This window comes from Triticum urartu, chromosome 3, assembly GCF_003073215.2.
Source record: "Triticum urartu cultivar G1812 chromosome 3, Tu2.1, whole genome shotgun sequence".
Lineage (NCBI taxonomy): Eukaryota > Viridiplantae > Streptophyta > Magnoliopsida > Poales > Poaceae > Triticum > Triticum urartu.
Genome location: NC_053024.1, coordinates 126259158 through 126279679, shown reverse-complemented (window position 1 = coordinate 126279679; position 20522 = coordinate 126259158). Strand labels below are relative to the sequence as shown.

General features: G+C 47.0%; 2 protein-coding genes across 2 annotated transcripts; one reads left to right on the top strand and one right to left on the bottom strand.

The window, feature by feature from the left end:
• Nucleotides 1-1388: 1388 nt before the first annotated feature.
• LOC125546727 (cell division control protein 48 homolog D-like) lies at nt 1389-8470 on the bottom strand. Its single transcript, XM_048710879.1, has 3 exons — nt 8224-8470; nt 3999-4093; nt 1389-3557 (listed from the first exon to the last, which is right to left on the bottom strand). Exons 1-3 carry the CDS (start codon nt 8468-8470, stop codon nt 1389-1391), a joined length of 2511 nt encoding a protein of 836 aa, XP_048566836.1.
• Nucleotides 8471-14838: 6368 nt separating this feature from the next.
• On the top strand, nt 14839-18070 carry LOC125548161 (probable protein phosphatase 2C 8). Its single transcript, XM_048711837.1, has 3 exons — nt 14839-15457; nt 17373-17475; nt 17578-18070. Exons 1-3 carry the CDS (start codon nt 14900-14902, stop codon nt 17970-17972), a joined length of 1056 nt encoding a protein of 351 aa, XP_048567794.1. The 5' UTR covers nt 14839-14899; the 3' UTR covers nt 17973-18070.
• Nucleotides 18071-20522: the final 2452 nt, after the last annotated feature.

Genomic DNA, 20522 nt, shown 5'->3' with positions numbered 1-20522 from the left:
AGGCATACAAATTTGGCTGAATGCCTTTAAAAATGAAATCGTTTGTACTGTTCCAAATACCCCAGGAAATTAAAGTGATCAGCTCAAGGAAGAAATGCATGATAAAGTATGCTTTAAGTTGATTAATCTGTTCCTCAATGTCACAGTGCATCGGTGTCCAAATTCACATGGGACAAAAAAGGGATCCTTGTTTCCAGAACTCGCAAGACACATAGAACACAAGTGCAGTCTGCAACAAAGAAATTTTTCCTCTGCAGGAGTGCATTGGTATTCAATCTATTTTGGATTATCAGCCAAAAAAAAAAGATCTACTTGAGCTGGCAGCGGGAATTCCATAGCCATTCTCGTGCGTATTCGAGAAAAAATTCCATAGCCATTTAATGGCAGGAATGACAGTGGCCACTCCAACCAGCAACTTATAAGTTTTTGAAACCTTAAAGAGGAACTTACGAAAGTAATTTAACTCTTCGAAACCTAGAGGAACTTATGAGTAGTTAAACCCTAAAGAAACTTCCCTTCTTTCTTTCTCTTGTTGCAAACCGTAAGTGCATTCTGTGAATGTGATCATGAGCACCAAGCAGTATGCCCAGCCCGGCCGTTGATGGTGGACACTGTGATCATGAGCACCAAGCAAGCTCCCCCAACCAGAACTCACAACAGGAAGAGCATACTGTGAAAGGCCGGGCTGAATAACATTCAGTTGGGTACAACAATTGGCCTCTGGATAAGGGTAGTATAGATCAAACTCATTGTTGGCTAACAAAGAACTCTCTGCAACTAAGACTGTTGAGAGCCATAAGTTTCAGACAACAGGTGCTCTCTTACAAGTTCAATCCGAAATTAACCGGAGCAACTATTGGTAATTGAGGGTTAGCCAAAGCAGGATCTATGATTCGGTTGCTTTTCTTCTCCTGATTTTCTGATCCAAATCCTATTTCATTGATTTTCTGACTGGAATTCAAGAAGGAAAACAAGGAGAAATTGACTTGAATTTTCCTTTTTGTTTCCAGTGGTGTTGTGCAGGAGCAGAGAGGGGTTGTCAGAGAACGGTGGTAGTACAAACTACAATAAGGAGCTTATTATTTCAGTTAACGCTTAGGCTAGTTTCCAGAATCTAGGAAAGCACAACAAGAAGCTTATTATTTCGGTTCCGTCTAATCGACAATTCAGTTAACGCTTAGGCTAGTTTTCAGAGTCTAGGTAAGCACAACAAGGAGCTTATTGTTTCATCAACTGTATTTCTATGATGTATGTAAAATTCTTACAAACGAAAATTATATACATGGAAAGAATCAACAATATACATGATCGATGAGAGAAAACAGAACAAAAACATAGTCTATAATATTCTGGTACTCCTACTTCATGTTCTAACAATGGTTATTGGATCACCTGTACAGATCGTCTTCATCCTCATCAGCTGCCGCGGAGGTGTGGACAGCAGCTTCTGCTGCCTGTGGCTGCGCCGGGAAGCGAAACTCGGTGCCGAACCCCCTAGACTGCTGCAGCGTCTGCGCGAACGACTGGTACTTTCTGATGTCGGTGTCGCTCACGCTCCGCCTCGCGTACTTCATCGACTCCTCGAAGTGAGCCGCCTTTATTTCAGCCACCTCCTCCTCTTCCTGCCCGCCGTCCACCTCCATGGTGTCTTTTCCCATCCTCTGCCTCTCCATGTCCTTTTCAATGTCCTCCCTGATGGCGAATTTGCACGCCCTCTGGCAGATCTCCGTGATGTCGGCGCCACTGAAGCCGGAAGTGAACCTTGCGAGCGCACCGAGGTCGACGTCCTTGGCCACGGGAGACTTCCTGAGGCATGCCTTGAAGATCTGATGCCGCGAGGCCTCGTCTGGTAAGGGGATATAGATGAGCTGGTCTAGGCGGCCAGGACGGAGCAACGCCGAGTCAATAATGTCCGGCCTATTGGTGGCGCCGATGATGAAGACCGTCCTTTTGGCATTCATGCCGTCCATCTCAGTGAGCAGCTGGTTCAGGACCCTGTCTGCCGCGCCGCCGGCGTCGCCCACTCTGCCGCCCCTTTGAGTTGCAATGGAGTCGAGCTCGTCGAAGAACAGCACGCACGGCGCGGACTGATGCGCCTTGTCGAAGATCTCACGCACGTTGGCCTCGCTCTCACCGAACCACATGGTGAGCAGCTCTGGCCCCTTGATGCGGATGAAGTTGGCCTGGCACTCGTTGGCGATCGCCTTCGCCAGCAAGGTCTTGCCGCAGCCTGGTGACCCGTAGAAGAGGACACCCTTGGACGGCGACATGCCAAACTTCTCGAATTTCTCTGGGTGCTCAACCGGGTACTGGACGGTCTCTTGCAGCTCCCTCTTGACGCCGTCGAGGCCGCCGATATCGGTCCAGCTGACGTTGGGCACCTCGACGACGGTCTCACGTAGCGCAGATGGGTTCGTGCCGACGAGAGCCGTCTTAAGGTGGTCATTGGTGACGGCCATGGAGTTCAAGATCTCGGCGTCGATGGTGTCGTCCTCTAAGTCGATGACGTCCATCTTCTCCCTGATGCACTGTAGCGCCGCCTCAGTGTAGAGCGCGGCCAAGTCGGCGCCGACGTAGCCGTGTGTATCCTTGGCAATCACCTCTAGGTTGACATCCAAGTCCAGCTTCATGTTTTTGGTGTGGATGCGGAGCACTTCGAGACGCCCGACCTCGTCCGGCACGCCGATGTCGATCTCGCGATCAAACCTTCCGAAGCGCCTCAAGGCAGGGTCGATGCTGTTGGGACGGTTCGTGGCGCCCATGACGATGACATGCGCGCGGGCCTTCATGCCGTCCATCAGAGTCAGTAGCTGGGAGACGATGCGCCTCTCGACCTCACCGTGAGTCTTCTCCCTATTAGGGGAAATGGAGTCGATCTCGTCGATGAAGATGATGGAGGGCGCGTTCTTCTCGGCCTCCTCAAAGGCCTTCCTCAGGTTGCTCTCGCTCTCTCCAGCCATCTTGGACATTATCTCCGGGCCGTTGATAAGGAAGAAGAAGGCCCCCGTCTCGTTCGCCACCGCGCGGGCGATCAACGTCTTGCCCGACCAGGGAGGGCCGTAGAGGAGGATGCCCTTGGGAGGCTTGACGCCAATGGTCTTGAAGATCCGTGGATGCCTGAGTGGCAGCTCGACGAGCTCCCTGATCAGAGTTAGCGGTTTCCCCATGCCACCCACGTCGTCGTAGCCGATGTCGTCAAGCCTCTCCTCGTCCTCCCGTTTTACCGGCTCGCCCTCGCAGAAGATCTCCGTGTCAGGCGCCACGATGCAGTACTCCATCGCGGGGTCGATCTCCATGACCTTGAACTCGACGCTCCGCATGCCGCCACGCATCAGGAAGAGGTCACCCTTCTGAAGCGGGCGGTAGGCTTCCACGAAGTAGGGCTTGAGGTAGGCGTCGAAGAGGTTCCCCGCGATGCCCTCAACCGTGTCGTCGAGACGAAGGATGTGCACGCGTCTGCCGAACTTGGCGTCGTGGCACAGGTGCACAGACACGACGTCGGTGATGCACACGCGCAGGTTGGAGCGGGCCACCTTGTTGATCCTAAGCTTGCATGCCTGCAGGTCGACTCTAGAGGATCCCCGGGTACCGAGCTCGAATTCGCCCTATAGTGAGTCGTATTACAATTCACTGGCCGTCGTTTTACAACGTCGTGATGCCTATTATGATCATTATAGCTTAGTGCTAGAATGTGGAAGGTCTAGAGACCTTTCTCTTAATTATCCATCATCGCTTGAGCTGTAACTGAACCTGTACTTGATGTATATAAACTGAGCAATACTAGTGTAAGCCATCACGGCATTTCCATCTAGCTGACTTGGTATACAGAGCAAAAAGATCCTATCCCCATGGCCGGCACCGCCGCTGCCGGCTCCAGCTCTTCAGCTCCGATCTCTGTCACGTCACTCGCCAACCTCATCACGATCCGTCTCACGCGGGATAACTTCCTGCTATGGAAGACCCAAGCCGTTCCTGCCCTTGCCGCAAACGGCCTGTACGGCTATGTCGCCGGCACCGTGGAAGCACCACCGCACACCATCATGCAAGGAACCGGTGAGGTAGCCGTCGAGGTGGCCAACTCGGAGTTCCTTCACTGGTACCAGCAAGACCAGCTCGTGATGATTGCTCTCCTAGGATCCATGACTGAGGATATTCTTGGTCAGATGACACAGTTGACGACCTCTGCTGCAGTTTGGACTGCTCTCCATGACATGTTTGCTTCACAAAATCGAGCTCGTGTTATGCAACTAAGATACCAGCTCTCTAATCTGAAGAAGAACGACTTCTCTGCGTTGGAATACTATCGCAAGATGAAGGGGTTCGCTGATGCCATGGCCTCCATCGGCAAGCCCCTATCTGATGACGAGGTGCTTGGGTACATGCTCGCTGGGCTGGGCTCCGAGTTCGAGCCTCTTGTTGCGTCGATCACGACACGTGATGACCCCGTGAGCCTCAACAACTTTTATGCATTTCTTCTCAGCGCTGAAATTCGTCTTGAGCAGCAGAACTCAACTGGAGAGATCCATCCCTCTGCCAACGCTGCAGCATGTGGCAACGGTGCACGTGGCGGGCAAGGCGGACAAGCTCGTGGTCGTGGCGGGTGGGGTCGCGGCAATGGGCGCTCCAACCTGAAGTGTCAGGTGTGTGGCAAGTTCGGCCATGACGCGCTTCACTGTCGCAATCGCTTCAACCACGCGTACCAGCCGAAGGAGCACCGCGAGCGCTCCGGCAACATCGCCAACACCGGCTCCTACTCCGTGGACATGGACTGGTACGCGGACACTGGTGCCACCGACCACCTGACGAACGATCTTGACCGCCTAACCGTCCATGAGCGCTACGGTGGCAAGGACAAGGTGCACGTCGCCAATGGGGTAGGTTTGTCTATCTCACATGTTGGTCACTCCACTATTTCCGGTTCGTTCAAACCTCTTTATCTTCGCAACATTTTTCATGTTCCCCGTGTAAACAAACACTTGCTATCCGTGCACAAGTTAGTCTCTGACAATGATGCTTTCGCTGAATTTCATCCTCACTTGTTTTATCTAAAGGACCGAGCAACAAGGAAGGTTCTTCTTCGCGGTAGATGTCGTGAAGGTCTTTATCCGGTGCCAAGCTTCAAGTCCTCACCTATCGTGTCTGGTCATCGCGCCTTCTCCGGTGTCAAGCTCTCCTCGGATCTTTGGCATCGAAGATTAGGCCACCCATCCAAAAGTGTCGTTGAGTCAGTTCTTAGGTCAAATAAATTTTCTTGTGCACCTTCGATCGAGTCTAATAATGTTTGTGATGCTTGCCAACGAGTTAAGGTCCATCAATTACCTTTTCGAGATTCGAGTCATGTTACTCATGCTCCGCTTGAAATTATTCATTCTGATGTTTGGGGACCTGCTATTACCTCTGTTGGAGGCTTCAAATATTATGTGAGTTTTTTGGATGACTTTAGTCGTTTCACATGGATTTACCTTCTCAAGAGAAAATCCGATGTCGAGCAAGCATTTTACACCTTCCAAAAACATGTTGAGCGCTTGCTTAATACTAAAATCAAAACTGTCCAGTCTGATTGGGGTGGGGAGTACCATCGCCTATCTAAATATTTTCAGCGGGAAGGCATTACTCATCGTGTATCCTGCCCACACACCTCACAACAAAATGGCATCGCTGAACGCAAGCATCGCCATATCATTGAAACCGGCATCACACTCCTCGCTCATTCCTCTCTCCCAATCCGTTTTTGGGACAAAGCCTTCATTACCGCTTGCTATTTAATTAATCGCATGCCAACTCGTGTTCTTCAAAACACCGCGCCACTCACGTGTCTTCTTAACGAGAAACCAGATTATACTTTTCTCCGTGCCTTTGGATGTGCATGCTGGCCGAACCTCCGCCCATACAATAAACGTAAACTTGATTTTCGTTCCCGACAGTGCGTATTCTTGGGCTATAGCTCTATACACAAAGGCTACAAGTGCCTTGATTGATCAACTGGCCGTATTTATATTTCCTGCGACGTTGTTTTTGATGAAGAATTTTTTCCTTTTGCAGCCGCATCTTCCACTACTCCCACCACCACACCCATTCTTCCTACACCTCCTTCGGTTTTTCCTGTAGCCGAGCCGGCCATAGTGGATGATCGCATGCAGAGATATGATTTAACCTTGCTTTCTAATGCGTCGTCAAGTCCTTCTGATGTGCATGCAGATTCCAGCGACTCGACATCCTCTGGCTCTATGTCGCCATGCACGCCGCATCGTCGCCATGCAGACGGGCCAGCTCCGACGTCCCCCATCCTTCCGAGCGGGTCGCAGACTCCAGCCTCGTCTACAGCCGAGTCTTGCACCTCGCCTGGCCCAGACACGAGCTCTCCTGGCGCGGTGTCCCTAGCGTCTCCGACTTCGCCGAGCGAACAGGAGCCTCCTGCTGCTCCAACTCTGGAGCAGCGTCCGCCAGCTGCTCCTGCCACAGGCACTTCACATCCGATGATAACGCGTCTCCGAAATAACGTCGTGAAGACGCTGGTACCCACGGATGGCACCGTGCGTTATGATCCTCGGCGTTGGGCCTTTCATGCTGAGCCACGCACGTACCGCGACGCACTCCAGGATGGACAATGGCGCCCCGCCATGGAGGCCGAGTTCTCCGCTCTTCAGCAGAACAAGACATGGACTTTAGTTCCACGCCTGCCCGGAAAAAATGTTATTGGATGCAAATGGATTTTCAAGGTGAAGCACAAGTCTGATGGTTCTCTCGACAAGTTCAAAGCTCGTCTAGTCGCACACAGCTTCACACAGCAGTACGGAATTGACTACTCCGACACCTTCTCACATGTGGTTAAGCCTGCAACCGTGCGACTCGTGCTCTCTCTTGCAGTTTCCCATGGATGGCAGCTTCGTCAGGTTGACATTAGCAATGCATTCCTGCATGGTATTCTCACTGAAGAAGCTTATATGCAGCAGCCACCCGGCTTCCAGGATCCCTCGCGTCCAGATTATGTGTGCAAGTTGCATAAAGCTTTATATGGCCTGAAACAGTCCCCTCGTGCCTGGTACGCCCGACTGAGTGAACATCTTCAGCAGCTGGGTTTCTATCCTTCAGCAGCTGACACATCTTTGTTCATTTTTGCACGCGGTGGTGTCACCATATACATGCTGGTTTATGTTGATGATATAGTCATTGTGAGTTCTTCATCATCGGCCATGACACGACTTCTTCAGCATCTCTCCGTCACATTTCCTGTGAAAGATCTTGGCTTTCTTAATTATTTTTTAGGCATTGAGGTGCTTCGCAATTCCGGGGGAATCACTCTTAATCAGAAGAAGTATGCTCTTGATCTTTTACAGCATACAGACATGGCGAATTGCAAACCAGTCTCAACACCGATGTGCACTCATGAGAAGCTTAGTCGGGAATCTGGTCATCGACTGTCCGAAGATGAAGCTTTTCGTTACAGAAGCATGGTTGGCGCTCTCCAATACTTGACCTTAACACGGCCTGATCTCTCATTCTCCGTTAATAAGGTGTGCCAGTACTTGTCCTGTCCGACTGATATTCATTGGGAAGCAGTGAAGAGAATACTTCGGTTTGTGAAAGGGACGGTGTCGACCGGCTTAAATATTCGGCGCTCGCCTTCAACTCTATTGAGTGTGTTCACGAATGCGGATTGGGCTGGCTGTAGCGATGATAGGCGTTCTACTGGCGGGTTCGCAATTTTCTTCGGTCCGAATCTTATTTCATGGAGTGCACGCAAGCAGCCGACCGTGTCTAGATCATCGACAGAAGCGGAATACAAAGCTTTGGCAAATGGTACGGCTGAAGCAACCTGGATACAATCATTATTAAAGGAACTAGGTGTTCCTCAGCCTCGTGCGCCCGTCTTGTGGTGTGACAACCTCGGCGCAACATATCTCACGGCGAACCCGGTGTTCCATGCCCGCACGAAACACATCGAAGTTGATTTTCATTTTGTGAGAGAGAAGGTAGCCATGGGTGCTTTGGAGGTCAAATTTATTTCTTCAGCAGATCAAGTAGCTGATGCATTCACCAAGCCTCTCACTAAGGTTATGTTTACTCGATTACGTTCCAATCTAAACCTTAGCACAGGTTAAGATTGCGGAGGAATGTTAAGCAACGCATCCTTTGGATTCAGCTAGTGCTGCATATTATGATTATTATAGCTTAGTGCTAGAATGTGGAAGGTCTAGAGACCTTTTTTTTTTAATTATCCACCATCATTTGAGCTGTAACTGAACCTGTACTTGATGTATATAAACTGAGCAATACTAGTGTAAGCCATCACGGCATTTCCATCTAGCTGACTGCGCTTGCCCTTGAGCATCACGATGTCGCCCTTGAATATGGAGAGCTTCTCCATGGTGTCTGGGTGAAGGGTGCACACGGAGTTGTCGTTGTTGGTGGCGGTCTCCTCCACCACCAGCCGGTTCGCCGCCTTCTTCGACGGCGCTGCGGTCGCCATCGCCTTCAGCTCTCGTAGTCTCGTTGGTCGACTTGCTGCTCTCGTGTATTACTCTCGTGGATCTCGAGCGCCAGGCTAGTTTGCGTTGGTGTTGAGGTGAAGAGGATAGCTGGGGGTCAGCCCCCCTTTTCAAGGCCCGGCCTGAAGAAATCGACTCGGGTTGGAAGGCCCGTAGGCTCGCGCACTTCACACGTTCCGAGTAGAGATCGTTCACGTACGTCATAGCCTGGATTAACGGTGAGATGGATTCGTACACTTACCTGACTCTTTTCCAACCTGAATCATTTTTATCTGATGAAAAAATTAGTATACTTTGTATACGATCAAAAACGGAAAGAACCGTTTTCCAAATAACTGTGCCTAGCTGCGTCATCATTGGCCTGTCCGTTCTATGTGAGAGTATGAGACTTTTTTAGCCTCATCTAGCCTAAAAAATGTCTTATATTGTGATATGGAGGGAGTATTTTTTTTTTTTTGAACTGGGAGCACTGCGCAGCCGGCTGAAGGATGTCCATGCCCCCAAATCTTATTTAGCCCTTAAGCACTGGATACTAGTGTTCTTCAACATGACGCACACCCATGTTTGACCTTGGGCTTGGCTCATTTAACTCTTTTTTTTAGAACATACGCCAGGCGTGCTAGGTTCGCTAGTTCGGCCGGTCCGTGAAAGATTTTTTCCTCACCGGTTTTAAGAATCTTCTAGAAACTTCTATCATTTTTTTCAGAGAGGCTTTCTCCTAGTTCATTCCAAGACGAATTTTGTACATTTTTTTGCTTTTCCTTTTTTGTTTCTCATTCTCGCAAACTTTTCTTAAATCTACAAATATTTTTCAATTTCTTTAGCATTTTTAAACTTTAAAATTTTCAAATTCATGAACTTTTTTTAAAATCCATGAAAATTTTCAAAATCCACATTTTTTCAAATCCATGATTTTTTAGAATTCGTACTTTGTTTTCAAATTCCCTTCATTTTTTGAAATGCATGAATATTTTTAAACTTTTGATTTTTTTTCAAATTTATGAACATTTTTACAATTGTTTTTCAAACTCATGTTTTTAAAATTTGAAAAAAATCGAATTTGTAAACTGTTTCAAAATTTGTGTTTTTTCTCAAATTTTATGAATCTTTTTAAATTCATATTTTTTTTCAAAGTTTATGAAGTTTTCAAATTTATGATCATTTTTGGTTTTTATTTATTTCAAAAGTCCAGAGTCAACCAGTCCATCGATCAACTAGGTGTAGCTGGGTCGGCCCACAACACATCGCATGTGAGCGCCAGTTGGCGTGCTAGTGCCGTGAACGCGGGCTAGGAGGTCTCGTCCGTGCCATTCCATGGAATTTTATATGTGTTCAGTCCGAATGTGTGAAATTTCCTTTGAAAATATTGTGACTTGGAGGCTAACTCAGCCCATTTAGAAATCCATATTTGTTTACCTTTTGCGTGCCACATGTGAAAGTATAATGTTGTAATTTTCTTGCGGGGTAAAATGTTGTAAAATTTTGCACATTCAGAAAAAGAAAGAACCCGTCCCTTCTCAATAATTTTTCCTAGTTGATTTGCAAAAAGAACAATTGTCCCTAGATGCACTAACAATGACATGTTCCTTTTAGAGGAGAGTGTTGTCGTTGTGAGATGCAAGACGGAGAACACCGATTCAACCCATCGATTGTTTTTAGGGAAAAGTCAAGAACCGACTATAAATAAAGCCATTACAGTGAGTTCACCATAACTCACAATGCAAGACATAAAAACCAAGTGTAGATCACCAGGATCAAGACAAAGACACACAGGCCAAGCAACAGAGAAGGATAAATCTTAATGGCTATTCTCATCAGGGGTCTGGGTGATAGAGGAGGCACGGATCTTGGAGACAGCCAAGATGAAAAAATCAACACCCACAACTTTAATGAGAGGTCTCCACTGTTGGACAATGACAACCATTTTGAGCAAACAATTAGAAGGACGGTTAGGGAATAAGTGTTCAATCATAAATTTGTTCCGGGTGGTCCATAAGGACCAACCGAAAGTGGCAAATGCAATCCGGAACACATGAGAAAATTGGCCCAAGTAATTTCGTAAGATGTCAAGTAGTTCATCTAGGCTAGTCGGGTTCCAGGAAGTCCAAGAACGATCGAACGCAGCTCCATATAAGTTAGCTAAAAAACAGTTAAATAGGATGTGTTTGGTGGTCTCATTCTCCCCACAAAGAGAGTAAGCAGTGGAAGCATGTGGGCATACTGCTTAAGGATTTGATTACTAGCCGGGCGTCGTCGCCTGATGGCTTGCCCAAGGAAGGTATTGGTCTTAAGCGGGATCCATGCGTTCGACAGACCCTTGAAACGGGGGGAAGGTTGTCCTGAGAAAGCTTAAGGTATAGTGATTTTAACGGTAAATTTGCTATTAGAGGTGTGGTGCCAGGAGATCTAATTCGGGCTCACTCAGAGTGACTATAGAGGGGTAGTGAGGGCCTGCCAATCAGCTAACACGGGACTAAGTCTAGCGTAGCCCAAGGCCCTAACTAGCAGTTGCAAGCTCCGAAATGGAGATAGACTAGTTGGAACAGTAAGAAAATAGAGCAGTGAAAGAATGGAAGAGGGGCCCCTCTCTTGACCACCAATCAATCCAGAAGCGAACAGAGGAATCCAGTCCAATAGTAGATTTAATCAAGCTATGAAACTCATACCGGACTTGGTTAAGGACGTTTAGAACTAAGAGCCACCACCAAACATCATGAAACAACCACTATGCCACATGCCGGATCACGAAGTTGACCATCAAGCTCTTATATTATGAGATCCAATATCAGCCACACCAGGCTGTTAAGTCTGAGGTGTTGGCAGATTTTATTGCCGAATAGACGGAGATCGAGGTCCCTAAAGAGCATGTTGCCTATACAAATTGGGTCATGTATTTCAACAGATCCAGGATGTTGGCCGACTTGGGGGCTGGAATTGTCCTCATCTCCCCAAGCAGCGATGTCACAAAGTACATGTTGCAAATCATGTACACGGACTCGAACAACACACATAGTATGAGGCACCACTACACTGTCTTTAGATGGCCGTCTCCATGGGGATCCAATGTCTGGAAGTCCGAGGTGACTCTAACCTTTCTATTTCCTAGATCAGTGCTGAGTTCGATGCCAAGGACCCAAAGATGATGGCATACAACAACCGCAGAGCTATATGTATTGCTGGGGGGCTATGCCCCCACCCCCAGCTTTGAAGCAACTTGTGAATATTTTTTTTAGCTTTTGCCCCCCCCCCCCAAAAAAAACACTCATATATTCCTTCTTGTCCCCCAACACATTTGGTCTAGCTCCATCACTGGCATACAACAACATAGTCATGCAGATACCAGCTCAGCTTGATGGCTTAGAGTTTCATCACACCCAGCGCGATGTTGATCAAGAGGTCGATACACTGGCTAGATTGGGTGCACGGCGGGAGCCAGTGCCCCAAAACACGTTCCTTGAGCTAGAAAGGAAAACATAAATTTGATTTTTCCTTTTCTTTTTCCATATCTATTACAAACACCTATATAATTCCTAAGAAGGCCTTCCCGAGATGATTGGGCATAGAGGATAACTTTTTGTATCCATTACAAAAATACATCAGCGGGAACATAATTCATATTGTCGATATCGAGCCTTGAAGATGAATACAATTATCTGGCGAATGCCATTGCCGAAACCATCTAGGTTCAGTCATTGCATAACAACTTGGTTTCCCTTAGAAAAGAGTGCCATCATCTTGTTGTGATAGTTTAGTAACAACGTAACTTTCATCTTATCATATCTTTCATGCAATGAAAAAACACATATAAATTGGTTTGCATTTCATCTATATCTATATCCTATATAATATAAAAAAGACTCGAAGTTGAAGATTTAAACAAATCTCGGCCATCAAAACAGATCAATCCAATGACTCAGACTGCTCCAATGGTGAGCGCTCAACACGTTTAAGCATGCAGTTAATATGATATCAAATATCTATTCCACGCTATAATTAGCATACAAATAATATCCTTCCTATTTTTTTGCATGCAATTAATATACTGCCTAATATCAACGTACATTGCACATACGTATTTACTAGTCATAGAAAGAGTTACAAAGCATCTTGAGATTCGATCGTCCCTTCATCTGTAGATCAATTGTGCACTAGCTTCAGGAAGGCACCTCCGGTTGAGCTCCTTGAAGAATTCCAGAGCAATCAAAATCTTATGAGGTTGAGAGGGAGAGATGTTAGATATGATTTGATATTGTACCCTTCTCAATCTATAAAAGATCGGTTATGTTTAACCATGGATATGCCTTGAATATTAAATTTGTATTAAGTCATGTAATCCTTGTCAATTTGCCTCAATTAATATATACATACTCATGTGCCCCCGTAGGTGGATACGCTGGCCACAAATTTGTACATTGTACAACAAATTTGTACATTGTCAAGCATGATTTTTTGCTATTGCTATAATATTTAATTAATATATCAAATCTAATATAGTGGTAAATCCAATAATGGCAGCACCAAGGAATAATTCAAGAAAAACTGGAATTCCCTTCGTTTCTAAAATAGATGATATTGCCCTAGAATGCGTGCAATCAAAGTATAACTTCCACAAGCATACTCATTTGCAAATATTAGTCAAAGTTATTATGCACTAGACACCATATCAAAATCTAAGACCTACTAGTTTTTTTTATATCTTGCCACTCTGCTAGTTACTTCTCAAGGGCCCTTTACAACTGAGTTTTGGTCTCTGGACACTCGGATTCTTGGGAGTGCTAAGGACATCTACAAGCAGATCCTTGGGAGTGCTATGGACTGTCCAAACGCAAAATTGCTACCCAAGCGAACGCCTGAAACACAGCCCAAACGTCTGGGTTGACCGGTAACCCCATATTCATCTCATAGGTGGGGCAGATATAGACACATCCGGACGTGTCCGACATGTCAGATTCGTTCCACATTGGCCCACCGACTCCACAATATTTAACCCTATCCGCGGTTCGAACGAAACTCTAGCTGCACTCCAGTCCACTTCACTCCCCTTCCACAGTATCCAAGCTCCTCTTCGGCGAACTCCGGTGTACACCTTCATGGTGGGCACTAGATTTGACTTCGAGAGGTCCGGATCTGAGGACTGGGACCTCATCCCTTGTGATCCCGAGGAGGAGATGGCTATCAGCGCTATTCTTCGACGCTCTCGGGAGGAGTGCGACCCCCGCGGTGGAAATTTATCCGTCGGGAATCCATTGCCTCGGCTCAAATGGCACTAGAATCAGCCGGGGCCGGTGGATGAAGGCGGTCTGCTCAATTGAAAGCAATTAAAATTAAAAGAAATGGCATAAAATCTAGTCAAACTTGATATCTACAGAAACTTCATAAAATTTCTAATATAATGCAAAAAGAATCAAATTAAAATACTAAAAATCCTAATTGATATGAATTTTCTAAAACAGTAGAGTAGGTGTTGGCCGAAGAGGGACTCTTTGGTCAACGGTTGGCCGAAAAGTCCTTTTTGGCCAACAGTTAGCCGCAAAGTCTCTCTTCGACCGACATGAAGCCGACAGGGTGATACTATTGATTTTTCTGCATTAGGATGTATAGTTTCCGAATTTGCTATAAAAATCATCATAGTTTTAAAAAAAAATCATGCTGGTGCAACCGGCTTGGCCAACGGAATCACTTAGGTGACGTCTCGTCCCTGCGGCACCGGGAGCCCAAACAGAGGCCATATCCGCCTCCATGGTTTGCAGCCAAAACGAGCAAGAGGCATGGCATGCCCGCCGCACGAGGCTGCGGGCGCGAGATGCCATGGTAGCCCTTAACGTGGAGCCGCACGCCGGCACGGGAGGAGGAAGACCTCCGTGCCCGCATCACCGACAAGCGGCGAAGGAGAGCGGTCCATGCCATGGCAAAAGAGCAAAGCACGGCGGTTCGTGGCACCCCCCCCCCCTCCCCAGGAGAAGGACGAGGACCGATCAGACAGCTCCGACGGTGAGCAGACCGCTTTGATTTGTTTTGCGTCTTTGACCGCTACTCTGACAAGGAAGATGACAAGGACAAGGACGACCTTTTTCATTGTCATTTCATTTGTAGCAGAACATGTCAATTTTTGATAGTCCGATGACATGTGTCTAACGATGTATGTAATTTTACTTTGCATGAGACTAGTATGAATTTAAGGATTCGATTTGATGAAACCAATTGTACAGGTTTATTTTTAATACCTACATGACCACTGTCCGTGGATATGACCGGACGCATCCGCAGACATGTAAGATTCGGATTTGACAATTTTAGTTGTAGATGCTCTAAGGAGGATTTAAGACAGGCTCGGGCACCACTATTCGGAAGCCAAGCTGCAGAGGTCTCCCCGTCTCTCCCGGAACGCGGCAAAGACGAGTTAGATAGCGATGCCGACCAACGGTGAGGCCCCAGCAGCGGAGACGGCGGCACCGGCGGGACCGTCGTCGCTTGGATGGGGATGGGGTTCATGTCCTGCGCTGTACGTGTCCTACGGCTTGTCCGCCCTCAAAGGCCGGCAACCGGAGCTGACGGGCGCCCTGGCTGCCGTGCCGTCGTTCACGGAGCTGTCGCCGCCCATGGGGCTCGACTACTTCGGGGTCTTCGACGGCCACTCGGGCGCGGCCGTCGCCAATTACCTGACGGAGCGGCTGCACGGCGCCATCGCGGACCAGATCTTGCGCGAGCTGCTCGCCGAGGCCCCGCGGTTCCTCCACGGGCCGCAGGGAGACGTGGAGGGATGGTGGAGGACGGCCATGGCGGACGCGTTCCAGACAGTGGACGCGGAGCTGCTGGAGGGAGCAGGCGGTGTGGACGCGTCGGTCGCCGGCGCGACGGCTCTCGTGGCGCTGGTCCTGGAGGAGTACGTGGTGCTCGCCAACTGCGGCATCTCCAGGGCCGTCATCTCCCGCGGCGGCGAGATCTTGCAGCTCACCTCCGAGCACCGGGTAATTACAGCAGTATCTTTCCGATGATTATACTCTAATTTCACTAGCTGTGCCTAGTTCGTGCTTCATTTCCGATCGAGCACAGAGGGCGAAGCTACGAGGGTTTTCTCTCGAGATCATGCAAGCTCTATGCATGTCTCGTAGTATCTTTTTGGAGATCATGCGAAAGCTCCATGTCTCGTATCTTTTTGGAGATCATGCAAAAGCTCTATATGTCGCGTATCACAAGCTAGATGTGATTTCTCAGTTGTACCTTGGAAATTTGGCAAGTAATTAAGCTGTGCTTGTGTAGTAGCTAGACTCACAAGCAATCCATTTTAAGGCTATTTGAAGTAAAAAGGAGAATCTTAAGCTAGGTGCGATCTTGTACTCGGGCTCTTCCAAGAAATTTTAGAGGTCAGGTCACACAACGCATTCCTTTAATCGGAGTTTCAAACCACTAAAAAAATTATAGTTTCCTCTGCAACTGAAATTCTTAGAAGATGCCCCCAAATGCTTGGAACACAAAGAACACAAAGGAGCACAAAACTAGGACACTTGTCACAAATGAGAAGAATAGTTTGGTACTTGGGAGGTCTTGTTTGCACATTTGGCGAGTACGTAGGTTTGCTTGTGTAGTAGCAACAGTAAGTACGATTTAGGTTTGCTTGAGTGGCACAGGATCAGGAAATATGGTGCGATAAATATATGCGGCATATTTTCCACTGGCACCAAACACTATGATGGATGTTTGAGGTTGCCTTCACTGCGTTGCATGTGAATTTTGTAGGGCAGAAGTGCACGTGCAATGTCACTGTAGCCAAGCCATTGCCCATCCAAAACTTTTCTTGGTTTGCCTAGTTATTTATGACCAGCTCCTGTGTGTGCAGAACCCCTACAAAGACAATAAGGACCAGCCGGTCCAAGCTAGTCCATCAAACATCCATGTAAGGTTTGCCCATTCCTCTGGGGTGGGGTGAGTTGTCAGATCCAAATGTACCATTTGAGTCATAGTGCAGGCATCAACTTATGCTCGTAGCTTTATAGTACATGTGAGGTGAAAGCCTGAACCATCAGTATGTATACATGAATGAAAAAAAGAGGGTACCCCTCCACCCACCACCTGATTTCTATTAATAGAAACCAAACATTAATACGAATTAATATGGCTTACAATTTCTTGGTAATCTACGATGTAGACTAATTTTTCCAAACAATGGAAGGATGTTTACTTTCTGATTTACAAAGGTCTCAATTTTCAGTCTCTATTCGAACATACAAGTTCTAATGAACTTTTGGTTTTGCGGAATTCGTAATTTGCAAAACATCTATGTACTCACTGGGTATAGTCTAGACTAGACAGAGGAAATATATCTCCAACTCTTGGAGATAGTAGTATAAGGTACATGCCCAAATACCCAGTAGGTCCCGGGTCCCAATGGACCTGAATTGGAAAAAATAATTTAGAAATTGCAAAAAGAGCAAAAAATTCCTGATCTTTTTTGGAAACAACATTAGTAGGTGTTAAATTCGTGTGAATTTTTTTGTAAAGGAATAGCTTCGACCGACTCCAGGGGCAAGAAAATAAAATCATGAGTACAAAAAGTGTGAATAGTAACTTTTATATAGTGCCGATTTTGTTTTTTTATTGCTCATAATACCACTGAAGTCACTCATTCACGAAACTTTTCACGTGAGTGCAACACATGATCATGTTTGATTTCAAAAATTCTCAAGATTTTTTTTGACTTTTTTGCAATTTCTGAATTTTTTTCTCAATTCGTGTGCATTGGCACCCGAGATCCAAAGATCCTCGTTGACATGTACATATACACAATTTATCTTCTCGCGTAGTCGAAAAAACAATGTAATTACTCTGTTTTATATCGCCGAGAAAATGCTTACAGTACGTATGAACATGCTGTGTGCGTCACAGCCAAACAGGCCAGATGAGAAGCAGCGTGTGGAAAACGGCGGGGGACGCGTGGACGAATCCACCAACACAGTCGACGAGTTTCTGCCAACCTCCCGCGCATTTGGTATGTACATACTCATTGGCTGGATGGATCGACCATTTCTGGTTAATTTCTGCGATCCATGGTAGCTAGCTAACGATCTTACTGTAACACTGTGCCCTGCAGGGAGCTATCTGTACAAGCAGTACGTGATCGCGGAGCCCGAGGTGACCGCGGTGGGTCGCGATCCGCGGGACGAGTTCCTGATCCTGGCCACGGCCGGGCTCTGGGACAGCGTCTCGCCGGTGGAGGCGTGCCGCGTGGTGGAGCGCAAGCTGCGCAGCAGGTCGCGGAGCGCCATGGAGTGGGGGAAGGCGGCGGACAACAACACGGTCTCGGCAACCGTGCTCGCCAAGGAGCTGGCCCAGCACGCGGTCCGCGCAGGCAGCACGGGCAACGTCAGCGTCATCGTTGTCCTCTTCAGGGACGATCCCGTTGCCACGGCGTCTCCTGCTCCGGTGCTGGCCAGCGGGCGCGTCCAGCGCCCGCGGCGTGGGTGTCGCTCGTGTGGCTCTCCGTGATGGGTGTCCCAACTTGTAAGCAGCTGGAGAAACTACTCTTCGTCAAATAACATTTGCTTTAGTTCTCCGTTCCGAATTTGTCAGAACTGGATTCAGTAAGAAATTAGCATGTTTCATGAGCTTCAACGTTTACTTACAGCATCTACAACTAGATCATTCAAACCCTTCCCAAACATTCGGCGGACAGCCCGGCACCGTCGGTACATAAAAATGGCACCCCCACTCCCGAAACACCAAAAGACAACCCAAACGATCGGGCTGTCCGACACCTATCAAACACAATCCATATGTGGGGCTGATATGGGGGCACACGAACACGTTTGCTAAATCCGACAGGCCGTACCCATTTCAAACCCCACCAAATTTACCAAACCGACCGTCCTCCTCTTGCGTCCGAGCCGTCGTCCTCCTCCACTCTTTCTCTCCGTCCTCGTCCACTGTTGTAGATGTTGATGCTGAGTACCTCGTCCCCGACCACCACCATGGACAATGTCTTCGTGGAGCCCGTGTCGCTCCCGACCGCCGTCGTCTGTGGAGGAAGAACGGGCGCCACCCATCGCTACTGCCATCGGCGTGCACAACTTGGTCGACAAAATGTCCCAAAGGTAAAAAAAACATCAATGCAATTGTGATGCGATTCGAACCTTTCAATGCAATTGTGATGTGATTCGAACTTTTCAATGCAATTGTGATGTGATGTGTCCCTATGTTACTCAATTTTTATGTATGTAGTCTTGATGATGAAACGTTTTTGCACTACGCGAATGTTGCATCGCCAGATTTTGTGTCTCAAGAAACCCCCTCTCAAGAATACGAGACACAATATGATATGTGCAATTTTGACATGGATGAGGAGGGTTTTTTTATTCAACACCATCGGAAAGAAAAAACTATCAAGTAGATGAACACATGTTGTTTAACATAGAAGAAAATTGTTTGTTTGCTCAAATTTCTGCATTCTTTTCTTTATCTCCCTACCACTTTATATGTGTTGGTGTCTAACTTGTTTCGTCAATTGTGATATGTAGCTCAACGTTGTTCAAGCTTTGTTCAAAGGAAAAGGAAAGGGGAGAAAAGGGAAGCAAGGCAAAGCATTCACCTCGCATCATCGTTGGAAGGAGCCTAAAAGTGAGAAGTGAAAGAACCGAGAGGCATATGAAGTTCCTAATATGAATAACTCCAAGAGCTTGGTTGAAATGCAGTAATGGTTGGTGCTGATGATGCATCAAGTGGCGAAAAAGGAAAAAAGAAGCCCCACTCCCAACTCGGTTGCTCCTACAAGAAGGTCTGGTGAAAGAAGGAATGGCAAAGAAAGGGCATGAAGGTTGGAGACAATGACATGAAGGAATCATTGGAAGCCATCATCAATGCAAGAAAAGAGACATCCCAAGAAAGAAAATGCATGAAGATCAAAGACATGGAGGAGCGGACGGCAGCAGAACAATGGAGGGCTGTGACCAGGGACAGGTCGACGGCGGCTGATGAGAGGAAGGTGGCGACTGAGGAGGGGAAGGTGGCCATGGAAAACCTACAAGCATTTGCCACGAGAAAAACTTAATGTTCATGTGCTCAAGTGGTTTCAATGAGAAGAAAAAAGCATACATTGAGCTTTCTTGTTTTGTCCATGAAGTCAATGAGCATTGAGCTTTGTCAAAAAGCATACATTTCGATCGGATCTATAGTTCAGTAACTGACTACGGATTGCCCACCTCATATGCTCCATTTAATCAAGAAAAATAAATTAGTTGTCAGCTTATATGGATTTCAAATTGTGTGTCCCACTTCTTAAGTAATTAGTGCTACACATGGATTTCAAATTGTCAGTACATAACGGCACAACACAACGAGAACATAGTGTTATTATTAGAGAATAGCATAACTCATTGAATTGTTGTATAAATCCAAATTCTACAAGTATTATCCAAGAAGATGAAACTGTAACCCTATCATATCTCGTTACCCCCACAAGCCATATCTAAACAAAAACTCATCACAACTAGCAACTATACCAGTTAACGAACTGTCAGCTACCCCCTGCCAACCTGAAATTTGCAGCCTTAATACAATTGTTCCTATGGTGCCCCTCGATCCCACAATTTCCGCACCTCCCAGGTCTAGAGGTTGTGTCGGAAAAACACCTTTTTTCTAAGCAGGAAGTCCTTTCTCATGCCGCAACAAGTGGTGGAAAACCATTTCCATCTCCTTTCGCTTTACAGGCGGCGGTAAACCACCCAACCTGTTGCCTAACACAGATACTGCACTGTTATCAACACCTTCAACACTGGAAAGTATAGCTAGAACATCACAATTGCCTCAGTTCCTCTCCATGTCTATTTGATTCTCAAAAACTCCATTGTTTGCCAACACTTGGATATTCATGAAAACTCCATTCAGGAATCCAAAGGCAGAAAATAGCACACATGCTAAACACTTGGATAAATCTCCCAGGCCCAAGCGGAGGGTACTACCACTCATCTTTGTCCCCTTGCTGGTGTGGATTGATCTACTGTCCTTTTAACCTAAGGAGAGAAAAAAATGTAAAACAAATGA

Coding starts and splice junctions, on each gene's coding strand:
- LOC125546727 (XM_048710879.1), bottom strand. CDS start 8,470: ATGGCGACCGCAGCGCCGTCGAAGAAGGCGGCGAACCGGCTGGTGGTG. Junction 4,094..8,223: donor CAGTTACAGCTCAAATGATG/GTGGATAATTAA, acceptor TGCTGGTACCAG/TGAAGGAACTCCGAGTTGGC. Junction 3,558..3,998: donor ACGGTGCCGGCGACATAGCC/GTACAGGCCGTT, acceptor GTCGACCTGCAG/GCATGCAAGCTTAGGATCAA.
- LOC125548161 (XM_048711837.1), top strand. CDS start 14,900: ATGCCGACCAACGGTGAGGCCCCAGCAGCGGAGACGGCGGCACCGGCG. Junction 15,458..17,372: donor AGCTCACCTCCGAGCACCGG/GTAATTACAGCA, acceptor TGTGCGTCACAG/CCAAACAGGCCAGATGAGAA. Junction 17,476..17,577: donor GCCAACCTCCCGCGCATTTG/GTATGTACATAC, acceptor TGTGCCCTGCAG/GGAGCTATCTGTACAAGCAG.